The sequence below is a fragment of the Plectropomus leopardus genome, chromosome 9 (genome assembly GCF_008729295.1).
Source record: "Plectropomus leopardus isolate mb chromosome 9, YSFRI_Pleo_2.0, whole genome shotgun sequence".
In the NCBI taxonomy this organism is placed as follows: Eukaryota; Metazoa; Chordata; class Actinopteri; order Perciformes; family Serranidae; genus Plectropomus; species Plectropomus leopardus.
In genome coordinates this window covers 8610176-8630955 of record NC_056471.1, presented here as the reverse complement: position 1 = coordinate 8630955, position 20780 = coordinate 8610176, and the positions used below count along the sequence as shown (strand labels likewise).

Below are 20780 nucleotides of genomic sequence, written 5' to 3'. Positions count from 1 at the left end.
TGATTTTTTTTCCTTCTGTTCCTGAGTTATGATGTTATTAATGGTCAGAAAGATGTTTAGCGTTCATGATAGTAGTACGAGCGTACATCCTAAAAACATAATGCCTCTGGCCCTGGCTATCACGGGCATGGAGGCATAAAAACACCACCTAGACCTGCATGCTAGGAAAACTTTACAGATGGAGAAGCTGATTAGCTAAACACATTTTTTGAAAAGTTTTCACTTGGTTTTCTGATCAGAATGTTTTAGGAGCAGTGGGGTGGGCGCACACTGAAAGGGATCAAGATCCCCTCATTTCTGAAGTCCTGGCTACGTCTTTGCCTATGGGTCATAGTGCCTCACTAACGTCACATAATAATGTTATTCGCTGATGATTCCCGTTGCCATTAGAGGGCAGTTACACTTATGTAACTGTAAACTGAGCTGCAAGACAGAAGATTTGCATGCATCAGAGTACCACAACTTACACTATTAGTAACAGTGACAATCCAGAGACTTTGCAGTTCAGTGCTTTTGAGTAATTTTGAGTCTGTCATGTGATCACACTCTAACCAACACCATTTGTCCTTGAAGTCTGTGCGCAATCTGGAGGGGCTTGATTTGTGAGTGTGCTGTTGATATATATGGCTATATGTGTGGCAGACAGGAAACAGAGGAACCACTCACAGCTGCAAAACATTCAAACTATTGCAGTGTTACAGTATTTGAAAATCAATTTTTGCTCTCTCATTATATCTAATTGGCAGCGGCACTTTGAAGTTGCAATCTGAGCGACGAATTTTAGGTATTCCATTGTTTCTCAAAGTACAAAAAAGCAGATGCATTTCTTGAAGTTTTATGGTTGATATGTAGTATGGGACATTAGAAGCTTAGCTTAGCTTAGCTGTAAAAATAATGTGAATGCTGTATATTTTTTCCTTTGATCTACCATGGCATGTATTTATTTATAACTTTGGAAAATCTTCAGGTTTACTACATTTGTAATGCCCTCAAAATGTCAATCAAAAAGTTTTAATATAAATTTTATAGCTCACAGTCATGATGTAACTTCTGGCATTAAACTACATCAACATAACGGCTTCACTATAGTCCCCCTTAACATCTTTGATATCAACATAAATTATATCATATCATAATATTATGTTGTGAACCTAATGAGAACTTGTTTTTTCAAGGACTACATCGCATGTTAAATACCCATTTGATCATGATGAGTTGCCATGAACTTGTGAAGTAAACTTGGTTTCTCACATGCCTCCAAGGTGAAGAGATCATTACAAAAGAATTCAGCATGAATTTAAGTAATCTGGGACTGAGATTAACAATAGCAAAACTATATCAAAACATCCATTTAAACTCTGACACAGCTTCTGCAGTATAAGCCAAGTCTCATTTACCCAGCCGTATGCTCAGCATGAGTGTAAATCATTAATTTCATCACAATAATCACAACTGGTTATTATATAGATTCTTCGGACAACTATGATATTTTCTGATATCACAATGTCTGCCAATTATGATGTTGATCCGATTTAGTTTAGGTCCCCATGGTTGACCCAAGACAATATCAATAAATACTGTTGCACTGTATGAATGGTTTGGAAGGAGGTGTGCTTTGACAAAAATGGTGACACAGACATCCCATGGGAATTTCAAAATAAAGGCATATCTCAAATATATGTATCAATGTTTTCCATTTACATCCATGATATTGGACTGTTGATGATTAAGTCAATATGTTGATCCAGATCAGTGTATTGTTACATCTCTAATACCCAGTATTTCCTGAAAACATGCATTTTTTGCTACAACAATAAGATTTAAAACACCTCAGTTCCGTCTCGTGCGCAGCCAAGTAGTGTGGACTACTTGTAATTTAAGTGTGTTAAATTCTGATGGTTCGGTGACAATACGTGTTGGGTCGTGACCACCAAATGACTGGATAAATGAGACTTAGATTATACTGCCTGAGTTGTGTGAGAGTTTGTAAAGGACACTTTGCTGCTGTTAAACCCCCAATGACTTTAATTTTGATAAGAAAAAATTAATTTTTTGGATTCTCTGTTTACAGTGGAGGCACGAAAGAAAGACATTTTCTTCACGCATTCAACATAACAGGCGGTGATTAATCGATGTACAAAGTCATTTTGCAGGTGAAGTATTTCGATAAGTAGATATGTTTTGTTTTTATATTTTATCTAAATAAATTAAAAGCCCAAATATATCCCTGAAAAGAACTGTAAGCGCTGAGGACAGAGTAGAAGCTGTGTATGTGGAGGTCTGAGTTCATGACACTGCAGCGAGTGTGACATTCCTCACTCTTCAAACCTCACCAGGAATCTTCCCCTTTAACACCCTGTAAGTAGCCATGACTACTGCTCTGTGTTCTCAGCACACACTTTCAAATAAAACACTCCCATTCACTCAGTAATGTGTAAAATAAAATATTTTCTATTCCAATCATTCATGGATACATCTGAGAGATACAAGTAACAGTACATCAAACAAAGTAAAGCCAACTCATCTAAAGAGCTCTACATTGCTCTTTAGTAGCTAAATTAAAAAAAAATGCCACCTTGAACAGTGGGAAAATCCAAGTACATGCTGGCAAAACTTGTAAATGCGACTGTCTGAACTCCAGATATTCAAAATGACTCATGATAATACAGTAGCAAAATACTACATATCAAGAAAGAAAGGCTAACATGAAAAGAGTATTCTTAAGACATGAGTACAGAAACAAGGTAATCAAACTTCACGACTTGATAGAGACGAGTAACAAACAGACCCCTCTTAAAAGTGAGTCCTTTAGAAGCGAAGGAAGAGCGAGAATGTATCTGTTTCAGCGAGTGTGTGTCGTGTTCTCTGTGGGGACATGGGCGGTGAGTGACAATCAGAAGATCAGTCCATCAGCTCCTATTCTCAGAATACATGAAGTTAAAACTGAGCCCATAAAGTGACTCTCGGGAAAGATTAAGCCATGGCTTTTCACGATCCTGCAGCAGTCCTGCGCTCTGCAGAGTACCTTCAGTCTGAAAAGCTCGTCCAGTCTACTCTCAGCAGGGCTTCACATGAAGAAGACATCCGGGGCACATAGGGAAATCAAGTCCGTTTACTGGAAGAAACTGTGTGAAGGGCTCGTGGCTGCTTGCGCACCAAGACGGCGTAAGTAGGCTAAGATTTAGTATAAAAAAATATCTCTCCTTCGTCTCCGAGTTCTTCTGTTTTCACCCCCAAGTCACATCCATCAGGCCGACCTGTAAGAACGTCATCAACAAAATGACAGGACACTTCAAAACCCCATTTATTGCAACTGATCCTTAAGTAAGTCCTGCTCCTTTCACCCATGCTGCTTGCTAAGCTCGCCTGAGTTAAAAAGAAGAAAAGATTTCTGTAGATGGTTAAAAGATGTGGCTGGGAGGCTGTCACAGTCTTCACAGACACTTACACTATTTACATAGTCACATATTAGGTTTGCTAGCCAACAACATCAGCCAGGTTTACTTCCTCCTTTCCACCTTTCTGTGGTAATATTAAAACGATGTGGGGAAAGGACACACAGGTTGGTAGCTGACTGATGAATTATTGTCAGCCGTAAAAGATCAAAGCTAATGTTTCTTTTTATATCTGCAAGGTTAGATGCTTATTTATTTCAAATTATGTTTACTGGGTTTTTAATCATTTAAAGTGAACAGACCGGTACCCACATACCCCACCCCTCACCACAAAAACTCGCCATAGGGGGAAAACAAAAAACAGACATCAACTATAAAGAAAAAGAATATAGCTGATCAAATAATAACGCGTTATTTATTTAGATATAAAAAACGTCATCATTAATATATATTCCTTCCATTGCACGCTGTCATCCAGGGGTGCTTTGTCTGAGGGCAAACATGTGAATCCTATTACAGCTGAGGAATGACCCGCTCTACTCTCTCTGCATTATTAGCTAGTACTCGTTGTCTTCATTGGTTGGATTGGTTAGGTTTGCTTTAAAACAATTTCATTCCATTCCTTCTCAGGATTCACAAATTCACTGCTCTAACCCACTTTTCCAAAATGACGGGGGGGGGGGGGGGTTAACAAACATTAATAATTAATATAGAAATGATAAGTCTGGACCTCTTTCCAGAGGTCTGTGAGATTGTCCCCCGGCGCTTTTTGCTTATAAACAAGCTCCTTCCTTGTGTTTTTTTCTGCAATCTGTCACCACACATTTACATTCAAAGTAAAAAAAAAAAAATCCATTTGTGAATCAGTTTGTTTCACTGCCCCTGCACACCCTCAGGGCCGTCAGTTGAACATCCCTTCTGTAGTCCTGCTGTCAGCATCTTGCAGCGATATTGCCTGGTGTCTCGAAATGTATCTGTGGCACTCAAGCTTGTGCGACCAACCAAAAGTACAGAGGATAGGGTTTTGGTTGTGTCAGTAACACTACTGCTACAGGAAAACACTGAAACCTCATGTCTGATTAAATGCGGATATATTTGTTTTGTTTTAAAAAAATGGTTTTTGTGTTCCATGTCCGCTAATAACATACCTAGTTGCCATTCACACTTGCGTTGACGGTGTTCCTCCGTGGTTGTTTTCTGCTCTCTGTCTACTGCGATTCTCTCGTTCCTCATCTTCTTCATCTCTTTCCTCATTGCCACTGTGGTTCTTACAATATAGTCTTAAAACACACACACACACACACACACACACACACACCCCCACACACACACAAAAGAGGAGGATTTGTAAGTAACAAAATACAGTAATGGCAATGCAATGCAAAGCAGTGGTTACTTTAAAAGTGTCATGTGGTTCAGTCAAGCTGTAAAGCATTAAGGTTCTTTTCATTTCTCTCTTTGGTGCCTCCTCGTCTGCTTTTTCCTGCATCCTCTGCCTGGGAACCTGAAAGTGCAGCATCTTGAAGGATTTCTGAATTCCTAAGATGCATCTTGAGGAAAAAGGAGGTTTGCCGGGGGAGCTATAAACGCCTGGGATACAGAGATGTTTCCTTTGTGTATGTTTTTTTCAGCACCCGTGACGTATTAAAGGGACACAGCTGGAATACACAAATCATGGCAGCAGCAGGACTTTACAAATGTAAGTATTCCTTCTATACTCATAAGCTGTATTAGTATTTTAAGATAATAAAATGTGCAAACTGTCTGCAATTCCCCGTTTGTTGAGCGCACAGGAAGCAGTTGTGCCACAAGTCATATTTAATTGACATTGCTTTAAAATGACGACTCCTGAGCACAGATGTCGAATTCTTCTTGAATGCCTGCTGCTTTGACCTTTCTCTCTTTGTGTCTCCTGTCCTTGCTTCCCCGGCTTGAATCTCATGCAGGGGGGACCAAAATGCAAGGAGAGGAGGAAAGGAATTGAGGATGTGCAAAACTGAGAAATGAGATGAGGGGTCACAGTTAAAGGTGCCCGGTGGAGATCATTTTTTGTGGGCAACACAATGCACATTCCTGCTGATAATTTCAGGCTGTTCCACAGCTAGCAGCGGTTACACGCATAAAAAGAAAGACTTAATAAAGAAAAGAGGAAGACTGCAAGTTGGCTACTGAAGATATACACTCACCGGCCACTTTATTAGGTACACCTTGCTAATACCGGGTTGGACCCCCTTTTGCCTTCAGAACTGCCTTAATACTTTGTGGCAAAGCTTCAACAAGGTACTGGAAACAGTCCTCAGACAGTTTGGTCCATACTGACATGATAGCATCACGCAGTTGCTGCAGATTTGTCAGCTGCGCATCCATGATGCGAATCTCCCGTTCCACCACATCCCAAAGGTGCTCTATTGGATTGAGATCTGGTGAACTCACTGTCATGTTCAAGAAACCAGTCTGAGATGATTCGAGCTTTATGACATGGCGCGTTATCCTGCTGGAAGTAGCCATCAGAAGATGGGTACACTGTGGTCATAAAGGGATGGCATGGTCAGCAACAATACTCAGGTAGGCTGTGGCATTGCAACGATACTCAATTGGTACTAAGGGGTCCAAAGTGTGCCAAGAAAATATCCCCCACACCATTACACCACCACCACCAGCCTGAACTGTTGATACAAGGCAGGATGGATCCATGCTTTCATGTTGTTGACGCCAAATTCTGACCCTACCATCCGAATGTCGCAGCAGAAATCAAGACTCATCAGACCAGGCAACATTTTTCCAATCTTGTATCGTCCAATTTTGGTGAGCCTGTGCGAACTGTAGCCTCAGTTTTCTGTTCTTAGCTGACAGGAGTGGCACCCGGTGTGGTCTTCTGCTGCTGTAGCCCATCTGCCTCAAGGTTCGACGTGTTGTGTGTTCAGAGATGCTCTTCTGCATACCTTGGTTGTAACGAGTGATTATTTGAGTTACTGTTGCCTTTCTATCAGCTCGAACCAGTCTGGCCATTTTCCTCTGACGTCTGGCATCAACAAGGCATTTTCGCCCGCAGAACTGCCGCTCACTGGATATTTTCTCTTTTTCGGACCATCCTCTGTAAACCCTAGAGATGGTTGTGCGTGAAAACCCCAGTAGATCAGTTTCTGAAATACTCAGACCAGCCCGTCTGGCACCAACAACCATGCCACGTTCAAAGTCACTTAAATCACCTTTCTTCCACATTCTGACGCTCGGTTTGAACTGCAGCAGATCGTCCTGACCATGTCTACATGCCTAAATGCATTGAGTTGCTGCCATGTGATTGGCTGATTAGAAATTTGCATTCACGAGCAGTTGGACAGGTGTGCCTAATAAAGTGGCCGGTGAGTGTATATACCTTGTAGTTATTAATTGCACCACACTCTCAGAGCGCTGAGTGCACTGTTGTCACAGACAGACCACTCAAACACCAATTGCAGTGAAAGTGAAACTTAACTGTCCATTGTGCTGGGTCTAAAAGTTCGCTTTCGTTCACTCTGCACTCTAATTCATTAATGTGATCAGCTCTAACCGGATCTACTCATCAGTTATCAGAAACTGCTGCTGAGGGATTTAAATAACTTATGATGCATTGCACCTGTGCTGTGTTCACAGACTAGCAAAAACATCTGAACTAAGAGAGCTGGCACATTTTCATTATCAGAACAGAGGAAATACATTAGACAATGATTTTTTAAAACTGCTTCAATATTGAGACCGTTCCAGGCACACATACAAAACAGGCTGCCCCAACTAAACATGCTATTTTGTGCCACTTACTGGCTCAAACTGTTTTCAAAAACACTGTTTGTGTGTGTAACCAAGTCTCGCTTTTCCTTTTAGGTGCAAGAATAAATAACTATTTTGCATCACATAGCTTTGTTTCTGCATGCTTTGTTAGTGAATACATCAGACAACGACCATTTACTTTGACAGTATTACTCTTGCTCTAAAATTTGTATTAAAATATATCTGAAAGTAGCCACCAAATCACTCTATAGTTTTCAGTAGATTTCAATAGAAACAACCAGGTGGAGATAGTTTTAACAGTGGCATCAGTTTGCTCGAAAAAGTAAAAGAAACCGATGATAGAAACTAATTTACCCTATACATAACATATTACCACTTAACAATGCAGCTCTTCAAAAGTATTCAGCTATATCTGTGAGAGATGATTACACATAGCTGCGAACACGTTTTTAGCAGTTCAGTTCAGAATTTTTAAAAATTAAAAAAAATTTTTTTTACCTTACTTTATTTTTTGTTTCTTATTTTCAGGTAATTTTTGCTGGTTGCTCTCACCAAAGAGTTAAAAAAAATTCAATTAAATGACTATATATATAATGTGATAGTTCTTGCACAGAAATTAACAAACAGAGTTAGCATCCAACTGTTTCCCACATTCCTATAAAGAATGTTAGTGTCTTTTAGCTCATGTTTGGGTTTTAAGACGTGCCGTTTTAAGTTTAGTTTCACCTCTTTCAGTAGTTTTCAGCAGTAGGCGGCTGTTTCTGGCAAAAAGGTCTCATGAACTCACTACTGGCTACATGCTAATGACAATGTGCAAGTGTTGCAACCTTACTTAACAGAGACAAATCAACTAAAATTGTAGAACATGGGCACAAAAAAGGTGTTGGAGTCAAAATACACCAAAGACCAAGATAATGAACAACATCCCCACATTTATCTAGAAAGCAAGAACTCCACTAATTGACAGAATCAAGCAAAAAACAACACTGACCACAAAACATGAGAAAAAGGGACATAAAAAAATGCAGAGAACTACTACAAGGCTTCCTTGAAGAGTCAGGCATTCTTTAGTCCACCACACTGGCATATAATTGTCCCACAGACACCCATGTCCTCACAAGGTTAGAAAGCACATTTAGCTAGCTGGGTAGCTGAGCTGCACGAGGCATCTGAAAATCAATTTAAAGTTCTTCTTTTCAATTACCACACTTTACCAAACCAGAGCACTACCTTCAGGCTTCAGCCATTATTTTCCTGTGGAGAACAACGACGTTGGACCTTGCTGAAGTGCTGTGGGTATTGTGCATCACTGTACTCAAGTTACAAATTCTATTAACATTACTCCTGCTTGCAGCAGACTTTCAGAAGCAAATAAATCCACTTTATGCTTTATAAAAGACTTTGCAGGTATTCTTAATTTCTCCGAAATTCTCAATAAATAAAAATTAACATATATTTTTATGTTTTGTTTGATTTATTTAACGAAACAAAGGCGAAATTGGAATCACAAATGAACCTAAAGTGCATATTTTTAGATAGTGGGAGGAAACCGGAGCACCCGGAGTAAACCCACGAAGGCACAGGGAGAAAATGCAAACTCCATTCAGGAAGAAGCCCAGAACCCTCTCCCTGTCAGGTGACAGTGCTAACCACCGCACCACTGTGCCCCCCAAATCAGTGCGTTTACATGGACATAAAAAAAAAAACGTTTCAGAACCTTGAAAGAAACTGGGAAGAATACACAAAATGTGAATAACCCAGTTTCTCTGTGCTCATGCAAACTCATATCCCAAATATGACCAAGATGAGCCTTATAAAACGTTTTTTCATGTCCATGTACCCGCAGTGATTGTAGAGAGTTCTTTTCGTCTGGGTTGAAGTCTTGAGGTCGATGTAGATTAGTCCTTTCAACGTGGAAATGTCTTCGTCTGTCACTCAGCAATCCCTAGGTATTCTGCCATCTCAACGTCAATGTTGACAGTGAAAAAGGAAATCACTTCCTCTTTCACTTGGCAATCCTTGGGAATTCTGCTAGCTCTCTCAGGGTCAAGGCTGACAGTAAGAAGGAAATCTCTTCCTATTTCACTCAGCGATCCTTGGGAACTGTGCTGGCTGATGTTGACAGTGTCCAAATCAGGTGTTACAGGTCTAATGGCAGCTGCAGGACCAAAATTTAAAATTGTGGTGGCTGCAGCTGTCTTTGCTGCACCATTGCCAGCTAAGCTCCATCACTAAAGCTCAGCAGGCAAATGGCTCCACAGGGTGTTGATTTGTAGGAGATTGGAAATTGAAGAGTAACGGGAATGTATGACGCTCCATCATCCAAGTAGGTGGTGTGTGCCTCCATGTCATTGCTGAAACTCCCACATGGCTCTCTCTGTGAGTGAGACCTGCGAGCTGGTGGATTAGAATAGTGTAGATGCAAGTCCTCTAACTCACAGAGGAAATGCATGGCCACTTAATCTTCAGCATTGGAAGTTCCAGATGGCTCTGTAGGTGAGCGCCATTTGACAATTGAGGATCATACCAGTTTTCTTGTTGGTTCTCGTCCTCGTAAATTAAGTTCACCACTACTGAATCTTCAGCCCTAGAAGGCCCATATGGCTTCCTGTGTGAGTGAGACCTATGAGCTGGTGGATTATCGTAGTGTAATCGCAGGCCCTCGGACTCACAGATGACAGCATTAGCCAATGAGTCTTCAGCATTGGAAGGCCCATATGGCCCTCTCTGTAGGCCAGTGTCTTTGGGAGTTGGAACGTTATACCGGTTTACTTGTTGGTCATCGTCTTCATGAATGAATTTCAAAGCTACTGAATCGTCAGCACTAAAAGGCCCAAATGGTTCTCTCCGTGAGTGAGACCTGTGAGCTGGGGGATTAGAGTTTTGCAATCGCAGGTCTTCAACTCCATGGATGATAGCCTTAGCCATTGAATCATACCGGTTTCCGTTTTGGTTCTCTTCTTTGTAAATGAAGTTCATGGCTACTGAATCTTCACTGTTGAAAATCATGGATGGCTTTCTGTGTACGTGTGCACCATTGGGGTACGGAGGATTGCAGGAGATTGCTTGTGGGTCCCTGTCGTCATAACTGACTCTCTCAATTATGACAGCTTCACCGCTCGAGGACCCACATTGCACTTCCTGTACGTCAGCGCCACAGGAGATCTGAGGAGAATAGTATGCTGCTCCATCAGTTGAGTCAATAGAATCATCAAATCCATATGAATCATCTGACTCTTCTATGGGGCAGACAGTCATCAGCTCAAAGGCAGTTTGTACATAAGAGCTGGTGTCCATGTCCTCATCTAGGTGCTCCATTGTAATAAAACAATGTTGCAGAGCTTCCCCGGGCGTGATTCTATTTGCAGGATCAACACTGAGCAGCTGTTGTAGAAGGTTTACAAATGCGATCCTGTCTCTTAACTCAATACCATCCCCTATTACTGACTGACTTTCTACTGCTTCTGCCAAATTACTGAAGGAATCAAAAATCCAATTGCTCTTCGGGGGCTTTCGACCGTGGTCTCTAACACACTCCTCTGGCGTCTTCAGTCTCCATTGTGGTTTGGCTGAGCCCTTCTCCCTGGTGAAAAACTGTTTGGTGTATTTTCCAGCATTCAGCAGGTGATCCCTTGGCTGACCAAGGAGATTACAAATAGCTTGTATCATGCTGAATGGTGAGCTAATACTGAAGAAGTGGAAGCCAAAATACAGATATGCAAGGACACATCCTAGTCCCCACATGTCGATTGCCTCAGTAATCGGGAGCCCCAAGTACACCTCTGGAGCTCTGTACCCGATTGCTTGCAACACAGTTCCAGTCTTCGCTGCAAAATTTGGAAGGGCCAAACCAAAGTCAATTAATTTCACCCTGAAGGGCTGATCCTGATGGTTGACAAGCATAACATTGTCAGGTTTCAGGTCAGAGTGAATTATACCACCGTCCTTCAGGGCTTCAAATGCTACAAGTAGCTGCTGGGTTATTGGACGGATTTCATTTAGAGTCAGTGGTGCCCCTCTCTGCTCTACCAAGTCCATAAGGCTCCTGTCTAGCATCTCAAAAGCGAGGCAAGACTGGCCTTGATATGTGAAATAGTCTTTGAATTCCACAATGTTGTATTTCTCTGGATCAAGGTAGCTAAGTTCTTGGGAGCATTTCCACTTCTCTGTAAACGGCCTCATCGTCACTCCTGTGATGGATCTTGATGGCTGTTGTCTCTAGTGTTTCGAGGTTGATGCACTTGGCAACTTTTCCAAAACATCCCTCTCCATTAAAGTCCACGATAAGGTAGCGTGCTGACTTGCTACAGAGAATGGCATTCTTTTCTACCTCAAATGGTTCACACATTGCCTCCATGTTACAATCGTCGTAATTTAAATATTTCATTTCCGCTAACTAATTTTTTCAAACACTTATCCAAGTGCAGTTGAAATAGCTAGATCCTGTGTACCTGTAACTTCTTTGCTGTCCGATCAGATTCTGTTTCTTTTCAGTTTTGTGCCTCTATTCATAAGGTAAGCATCAAAGACAAATTCTATGGAACTGTAATGTGACATCATCAAAGCAGAACTCTTTAGAGTTGAATTTTCAAAGACCGATGACATCAGGATGGAATGTGACATCAGGATGGAATGTGACATCGTCAAGTTCTAAAACCCAAAAAAAAAAATTAAAAAAAATGGCGTCCTAAATTCTAAATGACTTTCTCTCATGGATGTATTATAAGGAAGTCTGGATACAGCCGTGGGGGCGGGGCCTCATTCATTTCTATGAGAGCTGCTCAGTGGTGCATGAAGCAGAGAAAACTCTTTTTCGGGGTTTAGAAAAGTGTAAAATACCTGGATCTACTGGCCCATAGAGCATGCGTGGAAGTGATTAACGACAGCCGAACGCAGCCGAGTGTACCCGAGCATTGACTTCGACTCACTGGCTCGCTCACTCAGATGACCCGAGTGCTCGAAGCGAACAGCGCCGTGCACGAGCATGTCTGTCATAGTAGCTTAGCTTATTAGCAACAGTAGCTAATCGGCGGTATAACGACAGCGCTGTCGGTTTTAATATTTACGTGATTATCAAATAATGGTATATTTATCTCTCTCTCTCTCTCTACACACACACACATATACATACAACTCATCAGGGAATGATATCGTAATCACAACCGGAGAAATCAAATTAACAGAATCTGAATATGTCGTGCCCATAAAAAGGTAATAAAAGGTGGTGCTTGTAATATTGCCCTATGTTTTATCACACAGCTCAACTTTTGAAAATACTACGTTCAGTACCTTTTAGTATCTGTCTCTAGAGCTCTGCTGCTCACTGATAACCGGTAGTTTGAATACAGACCATAGACTGTATATACGGTCTCTGATAGAGACATGGTAAGACGTCCATATTACAGGCTTTACAGCCAACAGCATATGGATGTGTTGTAAAATGGTAAAAATGATGAATTGTGATTAAAAACTAATGAATTACAGCAAAACTATCCATTACTACAGCCGGTACGAAGCCTGTGCTATCAGAAACTCTTAGAGTTCACGCGGTAGAGTCCCGTGGGTCCGATGCATGTTCATTTTGTCTGGAGAAACACCGAATTCCAAATCTTGATTCGGAAAATAGCGTATTTTATGTCTTTAGGACTTTTTTTTTTTTAATAATGGCTATAAAAAAAAATGCGTTCTGAAAAGTCAACATGTCTCAAAAAAAAAATTATCCAGTGATTTAAGGAGGTCTCTTTCCCGATGTTAACAAATGGAGAAAAGTCTTTCTGTGCCAGTGTGCATCACCTGACGCTGTACTTCCACTTTCGGCCACTATGTAAATTTTGCTTCAGAGGGTGGCGCACTTCTGGGGGCTTGGTTTCTCTCTCTCTCAATTAAATCATCTTCCACCACAAACAGATTTTTGTAGCACAGTCAAAATATACACTCACCGGCCACTTTATTCGGTACACCTTGCTAGTACCGGGTTGGACCCCCTTTTGCTTTCAGAACTGCCTTAATACTTTGTGGCATACCTTCAACAAAGTACTGGAAACAGTCCTCAGACAGTTTGGTTTATATTGACATGATAGCATCACGCAGTTGCTGCAGATTTGTCGGCTGCGCATCCATGATGCGAATCTCCCGTTCCACCACATCCCAAAGGTGCTCTATTGGATTGAGATCTGGTGAACTCACTGTCATGTTCAAGAAACCAGTCTGAGATGATTCGAGCTTTATGACATGGCGCGTTATCCTGCTGGAAGTAGCCATCAGAAGATGGGTACACTGTGGTCATAAAGGGATGGCATGGTCAGCAACAATACTCAGGTAGGCTGTGGCATTGCAACGATACTCAATTGGTACTAAGGGGTCCAAAGTGTGCCAAGAAAATACGCCAAATTCTGACCCTACCATCCGAATGTCGCAGCAGAAATCAAGACTCATCAGACCAGGCAACATTTTTCCAATCTTGTATCGTCCAATTTTGGTGAGCCTGTGCGAACTGTAGCCTCAGTTTTCTGTTCTTAGCTGACAGGAGTGGCACCCACTGTGGTCTTCTGCTGCTGTAGCCCATCTGCCTCAAGGTTCGACGTGTTGTGCGTTCAGAGATGCTCTTCTGCATACCTTGGTTGTAACGAGTGGTTATTTGGGTTACTGTTGCCTTTCTATCAGCTCGAACCAGTCTGGCCATTTTCCTCTGACCTCTGGCATCAACAAGGCATTTTCGCCCACAGAACTGCCACTCACTGGATATTTTCTCTTTTTCGGACCATTCTCTGTAAACCCTAGAGATGGTTGTGCGTGAAAATCCCAGTAGATCAGTTTCTGAAATACTCAGACCAGCCCGTCTTGCACCAACAACCATGCCACGTTCAAAGTCACTTAAATCACCTTTCTTCCACATTCTGATGCTCGGTTTGAACTGCAGCAGATCGTCCTGACCATGTCTACATGCCTAAATGCATTGAGTTGCTGCCATGTGATTGGCTGATTAGAAATTTGCATTCACGAGCAGTTGGACAGGTGTGCCTAATGAAGTGGCCGGTGAGTGTAAATAATGCACAATGTTTTTTTCGTTTTTAATTGGCTTTACAGATGTTTTTTTGAGGAGGGAAACGCATCCAACATGCCCTCAAGTATGAACTGAATGCATTTTGTGAAGTCACACTGGATTTTAACAGAACTTTGTTACTGAGAAAACTCCCCCGGGCACCTTTACTTTCACTCTGATGTGTAGTTATGATTGTAGCATTAAGAGGGAAAAGGGTGAGATCAGGTTTCGGATTGTTATTATAAAGATGTGTCCCAATGTATACAACATGTAATCCAACGGAAGAGTCAAATTATATGTAAATGTGGTTGTAAAGCAAAAGCAATGTATTAAGAGTAAGAGTGAAGATGTGTTTATCAGTGAATGAGCTCACTTGTAGATGCCACGCGCCATGTTTTCAATGTATTTGGCTTTGTCCTGCAGGCCGCAGTGATAGTGGTAGGTCTTCACACATGCCTTGATTTCACACCCAATGGTCGCACCCAACTGAGCGCAGAGCGTGCATTTCTGGGGAAAAACCAAGGCCAACGGTTTAAAGTTTTTAAACTCTTTGAACAGGTTTTAAAATGTAAGATAAACAAATCTTCTCACCATTCTTTTCCCCCTTTTTATTTCCTGGATGACTGTTTTCACGTCAAAGTTTCCAAACTCAGCCCGTGACGTAGTGGTGAGCTGCACTGTCCCCGATGAAAAAAGCTTGGATGGATCACAGATTACAAAAAGATCAAATAAATTAAATTAAAAATAACATCATAAAGTGTTCTGCAACACATTACTCAAACAATCGTGCCCATACACAACAGTCTTACCATGCACTTGTAGTGTGCCGCCACTTTTTTGGAGTTATCGGTATGAAGCATGCCTCTCGTTTCATTTTCTTCCTCACCGGCATGACAAAAGCCACAGCGCTGGCCGCCGTCTCCCGGGCTGGCCCGAAGAGGTGACCTGTCCCGCTACAACACACAGAGCAACACTCAGGACACATGCAGCAGACAGACCATGGCAGACAGTGACCAGACGCGTTGCCTTACATGGGAGGAACTCTCCTCGTCCGCAGCCTGCGAGGAGGTGGAGCGCGTGTCTTCAGATTGGCCACGAGACCCGACCTTAGCTCTGCCCTTCTCAAATCTTCCTCTGCCTCTGCTTTGTGGAGGCGACGAGTCTGAATCATTGGCCACAGCTCCCTCTTCATCTAATGCAAACCAAGGATCATGATTAGGACAAGCTTTTCCATTCAGCAAAGATGTATCCAACGCTTAAGGCTGGTGCATTTTATTTACAATCCGATACACATATAGAAAATCATCATTACAAACAACTCAAATGCATGGGCTATAAGTATTTGTGTTTGTTTTGCAAATGCAAACAGTTTTTCTACTGAGAGGGAAACCAGGTACCCAGCAGTAAATCCAATCATCCATGCAGCTCAGTGATATAACAGATGTTAAGGCATACTTCACCTTGAATGCCATCCAAAGACGCATCCCGGTGTTTGCGACAGTAAACACTGTGTTCGGGAGCAAAAGAAGCATGTTTTCATTGAACATGAATGAAATATATCTTTATTTATTGAAAATAAATGACAACAAGAGTTCGAAGGCAAAGTGGCTTACAGGTAAATCCCTTGTGAGGGATTCTCTTTGATCTGGGCTTTGTCCTTCAAAGCGCAGTAGTAGTGATACGTCCTCCGGCACGTCTTGACGTCACAGCCGATGGTGGCGCCCGGCCGGTGACATGAAGAACACATCTGACGGGGGAAAGAAACAGACCTACAACTTTGAGAATAACAACCAAGCACATGCACATCCATGGCCATTGACATTCATTCAAAAACAGCTGACGGCTATCAGTCAGGTTCGTCAATTAGGAATGTGAAAATGTGACTTTATAGCATGGGACTTAATAATAATTTCCCTCCAAAGATCACAGGGCACAGTTAAGTCAATTAAGTCATTTTTACAATCATGTAAAGATACATTACCCATATATCATTATTTATCGTTTGTTAGCATCTAATAACCACTTTTCAATATAGATTTCACCATGTTAATGTATATGTAGGTCAAAGAGGAAGAAAATGAAAATAAATATACAGGTATATTGATTCAAGTAAACACATGCTGAGATATGACTATGAATAAGCACTGCTCCTTTAAATACATGGATAATCGGGGCGTCGGTGGCTGAGTGGATAGAGCGGATGCCCATGTACAGAGGCTGTGTCCTCGCCGCAGCGGCCGCGGCCCTTTGCTGCATGTCGCCCCCCTCTCTCTCCCCCCCTTACACACTCGTGCAGTCCTATCAATTAAAGCCCCCCCCCCAAAAAAAACAATATATATATGAATAATCTTGAGAATAAGTGAATAAGTTATATCATGCCATGAGCATGTGCCATAAACACTGTGAAAAAGCTAATAAAAATGTAATGTGTGAAACTGGTACTAAATTACAGCATGTTGTGCAAATCAAATTAGAAACGCTGTTAATTAGATTAAGTCGTATTTCAGAGCCAAGACTCTTCACATACATGAAAAAAACAGAAACATTCAAATGTAGCACAGTTGTACAGACAGCTGCAGTTCATCCTATTATCATTCAGTATCAGACACACTTAAATATTAAGCGTTAGAAACTCTAATGAATCTAATGTTAATACATTTCTACTTTTCTAAATGATAAAAGATCACAGGAGCACACAGCCCAAAAGCTGGACCTCATGTCCTGCTAACACTTTAATTACCCACTCCTCTGCCATTCATGGTTCACTAATAAGCACAGTGTGTACTTACCAATTTATTTCCTCTTTTGATCTCCTTTTTCACATCCTCAATGGAAAACCCTCCGATGTTTTCACTGTCTGAGTGAGATGTGACCAGGGCAGAGGAGAAAAGCTGCATGGGACATTTAGAAGAGATATAAACTGGTTTGTACAGTCTTTTCATATGATGCTGCATGATGATATGTTAATATGTACAATATCTGCATTTTTATTTCCCTAAACTTCTGCAGATGCACGATTTTCCACACTACTCTGAGAGTTAACATAGCGTTTTTATTCAGTCACAGCTGAGTTTTACCAGATTTTTGACGACATTGTCAAAAAAGCTATAGAGCAGAAGGTCAGGATCACCCTGGGGACACAAGACAAACTGGACCCTTTCAAGATAATATATGGGAGATAAATCACTTCTTTCTGCTAAACTAATTTAGGTGCAGTTTTATGATCATATAATAGTTTTTCTTTTTTTCTGCTTCTTGAAATGCAGAATCTTTTGTAGGCTTCCCCTTATAAACAAGTGAAACAACAAGAAAACGCATAATCTGCAGGGGTTTTTTGGGCCAAATTACTCACTACATTGCATTCAAACGTTGCAAGTAAGCAGTCTTGAAGGATTACAGGCTCAAAAAGGTTGAGAACAGGGTGCTCTCCTCACCATGCACTTATGGTGGGCTGCCACCTTCTGGCTGTCAGACACTAGCAGCTGCCCGCACTCCTTGTCCCGGGTGGTTCTGCAGAAGGCACATTTAAGCAGCCGCGACGCAGCTCCTTTCCTCTGTCCTGACATGACCAAAGGCCTTTTTCGTTCGACCAAGTCTCTGATAAAAAAAACATTTAAAAAGACCACAAATAAGATGATAACATAACTTTGCACTGAACAGACTAGAAGATCCTTTCAAATAGATATTATCAAAGCAGTTCTAAAAAAAACAATTGTCCACTTCACTCAATTATCCAGCCTCGCAGTGTCCTCTACAATATCAGCATTACAGCTTTCATACGCATCACTGCATTCGTCATACATCTAGCTCATAATAACAGCTCATGTGATTCAAACCGGCTGCTCAGAGGCTTTTTTTAAAGCATACTGTATGTATGTGATGCCCAGAGTTCTTGACAATGCTGTTCAAAAATGAATGAGGAAAATGTTGGCTAAGGTAATAAATAATTAATAATAAAGTGTTCAGTTGTTCATGTGTTTAGAACTTGGGATAAATATTTGTAAATCTGGGTTTGCCAAAGGGATTCAGTTACTGGAGAGTAAACTGGAAATTTTCTTTTCCCTATTGTGAAATCACATATAAAACCCCTTAGAGGGGAGCCATTAGAAACAGCTGGAAACAACACTTTGACTCTACTGATACTGCAAGAAACTCCAAAACAAAGCACAGAGAGTCACCGAACAGGAGTCCTGTCTGTGTGCAACAGACACTCCGTAACTATTGTTCAGCAAAGCCTCTGGTGGATCACACATGGGGTGCACACATCTCTTGCAGCTTGACATTTTCTCAACTTCTGATCTGCACTTCATTTTGCTTGACTGTGCTGTGAAAAATCTGTGATGGCCTTAAGTATAAACACTAAAATCCACAGAACAAGCGTATGCAAAAACTGCTAATCAGGGGTGGTAATTTTGCGAGCTTATGTCTAAGGAGGGTGATCAATAACGTTGTTTATGTTTGGCCGTTAAAGGTGGCAGTTGCAGACAATATCGGCACAACACAAGCTGACAAATTAACAACCTCAGAGTCATCCCTGGCATAAGTCAGACTGTACAGGAAATAGGAACAGAGAAATCAGCATCCGGACTCTGAACCTAGAGGAGCAGAGTTAATGGAAAACAGTTAATATGTTATTACGCATAGGGGCTACTTATAATTACACACAAACCCCCCATGAGTAGTTTTACTGCAAATGATGCAACATGTTTTTCATTTTGCATACACAGTCTGCTCCAGTATTCTACCTCATCTCCTCTGCCCCAACTTGCAGACAAAAGAAATATTAGTCAGAGAAAATATGGAAATATGCAATTTTGGACTGTACTGCTTGTTGTAAAAAAGCATATTACATACACATAGGCATATTACCAGGAGCAGGGATGATTTTTATTGTTATGTATATTTTTAAATAAACATTTGCATTGTGTATTAACCAACATTTTGATGGAAAATAATGCAAGATTGGTTGCAATTCCATCGCTGTATTCTTTAAAGTAGAGGATCAAACCTCCAATTGTATGCTGTCATTTGCAGTGATGGTCTGTTTGATAGTGTCCAGAATAATATTCAAGCGCCATAAATATATTAAATATAAAGACTAAAAAAACGTCTGCTTGATCCTTAATAGTCCATAAACGAAAATGGTTGTTTTTTTAAAATCACAATAGCAGCGTGCTGCGACGCCTTGATAGAGCCATTACAGCCATGATAGCAGGGCCAGGATTTCACTGCGGCGGCGGAGCCAGCGTGCAAACACACAATACTGCTCATGTAAATAACACCAAATATGCTTTATTTCAACCTCTACTCTTCACTGAAATGCTTTCATATCACAATCCTGCACTACATGGCGACGTTGTGGCCGATTTGCGACACGAAGAAGCGAAACACAAAAAGTGCCTCAAATTTCTCCGACAAAGTTTTGAATTAAAGGGGGTGTGTGTCTCTTTCTCCACCAAACTGGCTATAACTGAAAACAAATTTCACTATGAACATCTCAACGCCCCGAAATCTCTCCCAGGGCCTTTTCATGCAAGGAAATAAAGGTCGCTGGTAGGAAAATGTGACACTTCGACATTATATTTCTGCTGAAAGCTAAAAAACTGCGATTATTTCCCTTTAAATGTGGGAAATTATCATGACAGGCGCGGGTCTTCGCAAACCGTTTCGAAGTAAAGAGCGCCATACGTGATGTATCCCTGTGAAAAGAGAGCAGCTCCGCTTGTACGCCAGCAATCCGGCCTGAAACCACAACAGGCCGTGAAACACAGCAGCTACCGGCCAGCCGCTGGTACACAGCTCACATCTTACCTGCTCAGAGTATATTTTAGCGCCGAGACAGTAGAAAAGATGGCAAAGTGTTCCGAGCAGTGGCCGTGTTTCTTTCCGTCCTTCAGAAGTGATCGTGAGCTTTTCACACTAGCATCAAGCTAACTGCTGCGCATGAGGCAGCAGGACTTCCGGGTGTGGCTTTCAGAATAAAAGTCTAGTCGAAGAACGTATGTTGAAGTGTTGGACACGTGAAAAGATGCAGGATGTCCGAGTTTGTAGGAAACGAAAGGGCTTTACAAAAATACCTCGTGGAAATGAGTAATTTTGAAATATCAGTATCCCAAAGGGCACATATTTGGGCGGGCCGTGTTTCCTGCAAAATTATTTGACAAGTGTTATGTCTTTTGATTGTACTATTGATTTTTATTTTTCTAGTTAACAGCTTTTATTTTTTATCTTTTTTTGGAAAACATTTTGTAACTTTGTTTTAAAAAACTATAACCATCAAGATATTATAAAAATAAGTGTTCTTGCAGCTATTTCTGGGACTATTTGTCACAAAAATGTTTTAACTTAAGTTCCTGCTTTGGTAATACGAAATCTTGAGGCCCTCCTAATGGGAGGAAAGGACCCTGAAATAAAAATGTGTACTTTTTTAACATTCATATTTAGAACCATAACTTAATTTGCTAAATAAAAAAGTGGAAAGCTCTATAAGACCTCTCTCATCCCTTAAAGGCGCTAGTGGTTTAGTCCTCCCAAGCAATAGGATTTGTTTCCAAGCAAATGAAAGGAAAGTGAAA

General features: G+C 41.2%; 1 protein-coding gene across 1 annotated transcript; it reads right to left on the bottom strand.

Annotated features, from left to right (window-relative positions):
- Positions 1–2428: 2428 nt before the first annotated feature.
- Positions 2429–20135, bottom strand: phf6 (PHD finger protein 6). The gene is made up of 11 exons (XM_042492840.1): positions 20017–20135; positions 17640–17802; positions 16995–17096; positions 15819–15952; positions 15666–15712; positions 15237–15397; positions 15015–15158; positions 14797–14901; positions 14579–14712; positions 4544–4675; positions 2429–3257 (listed from the first exon to the last, which is right to left on the bottom strand). Exons 2-10 carry the CDS (start codon positions 17769–17771, stop codon positions 4555–4557), a joined length of 1080 nt encoding a protein of 359 aa, XP_042348774.1. The 5' UTR covers positions 17772–17802; positions 20017–20135; the 3' UTR covers positions 2429–3257; positions 4544–4554.
- Positions 20136–20780: the final 645 nt, after the last annotated feature.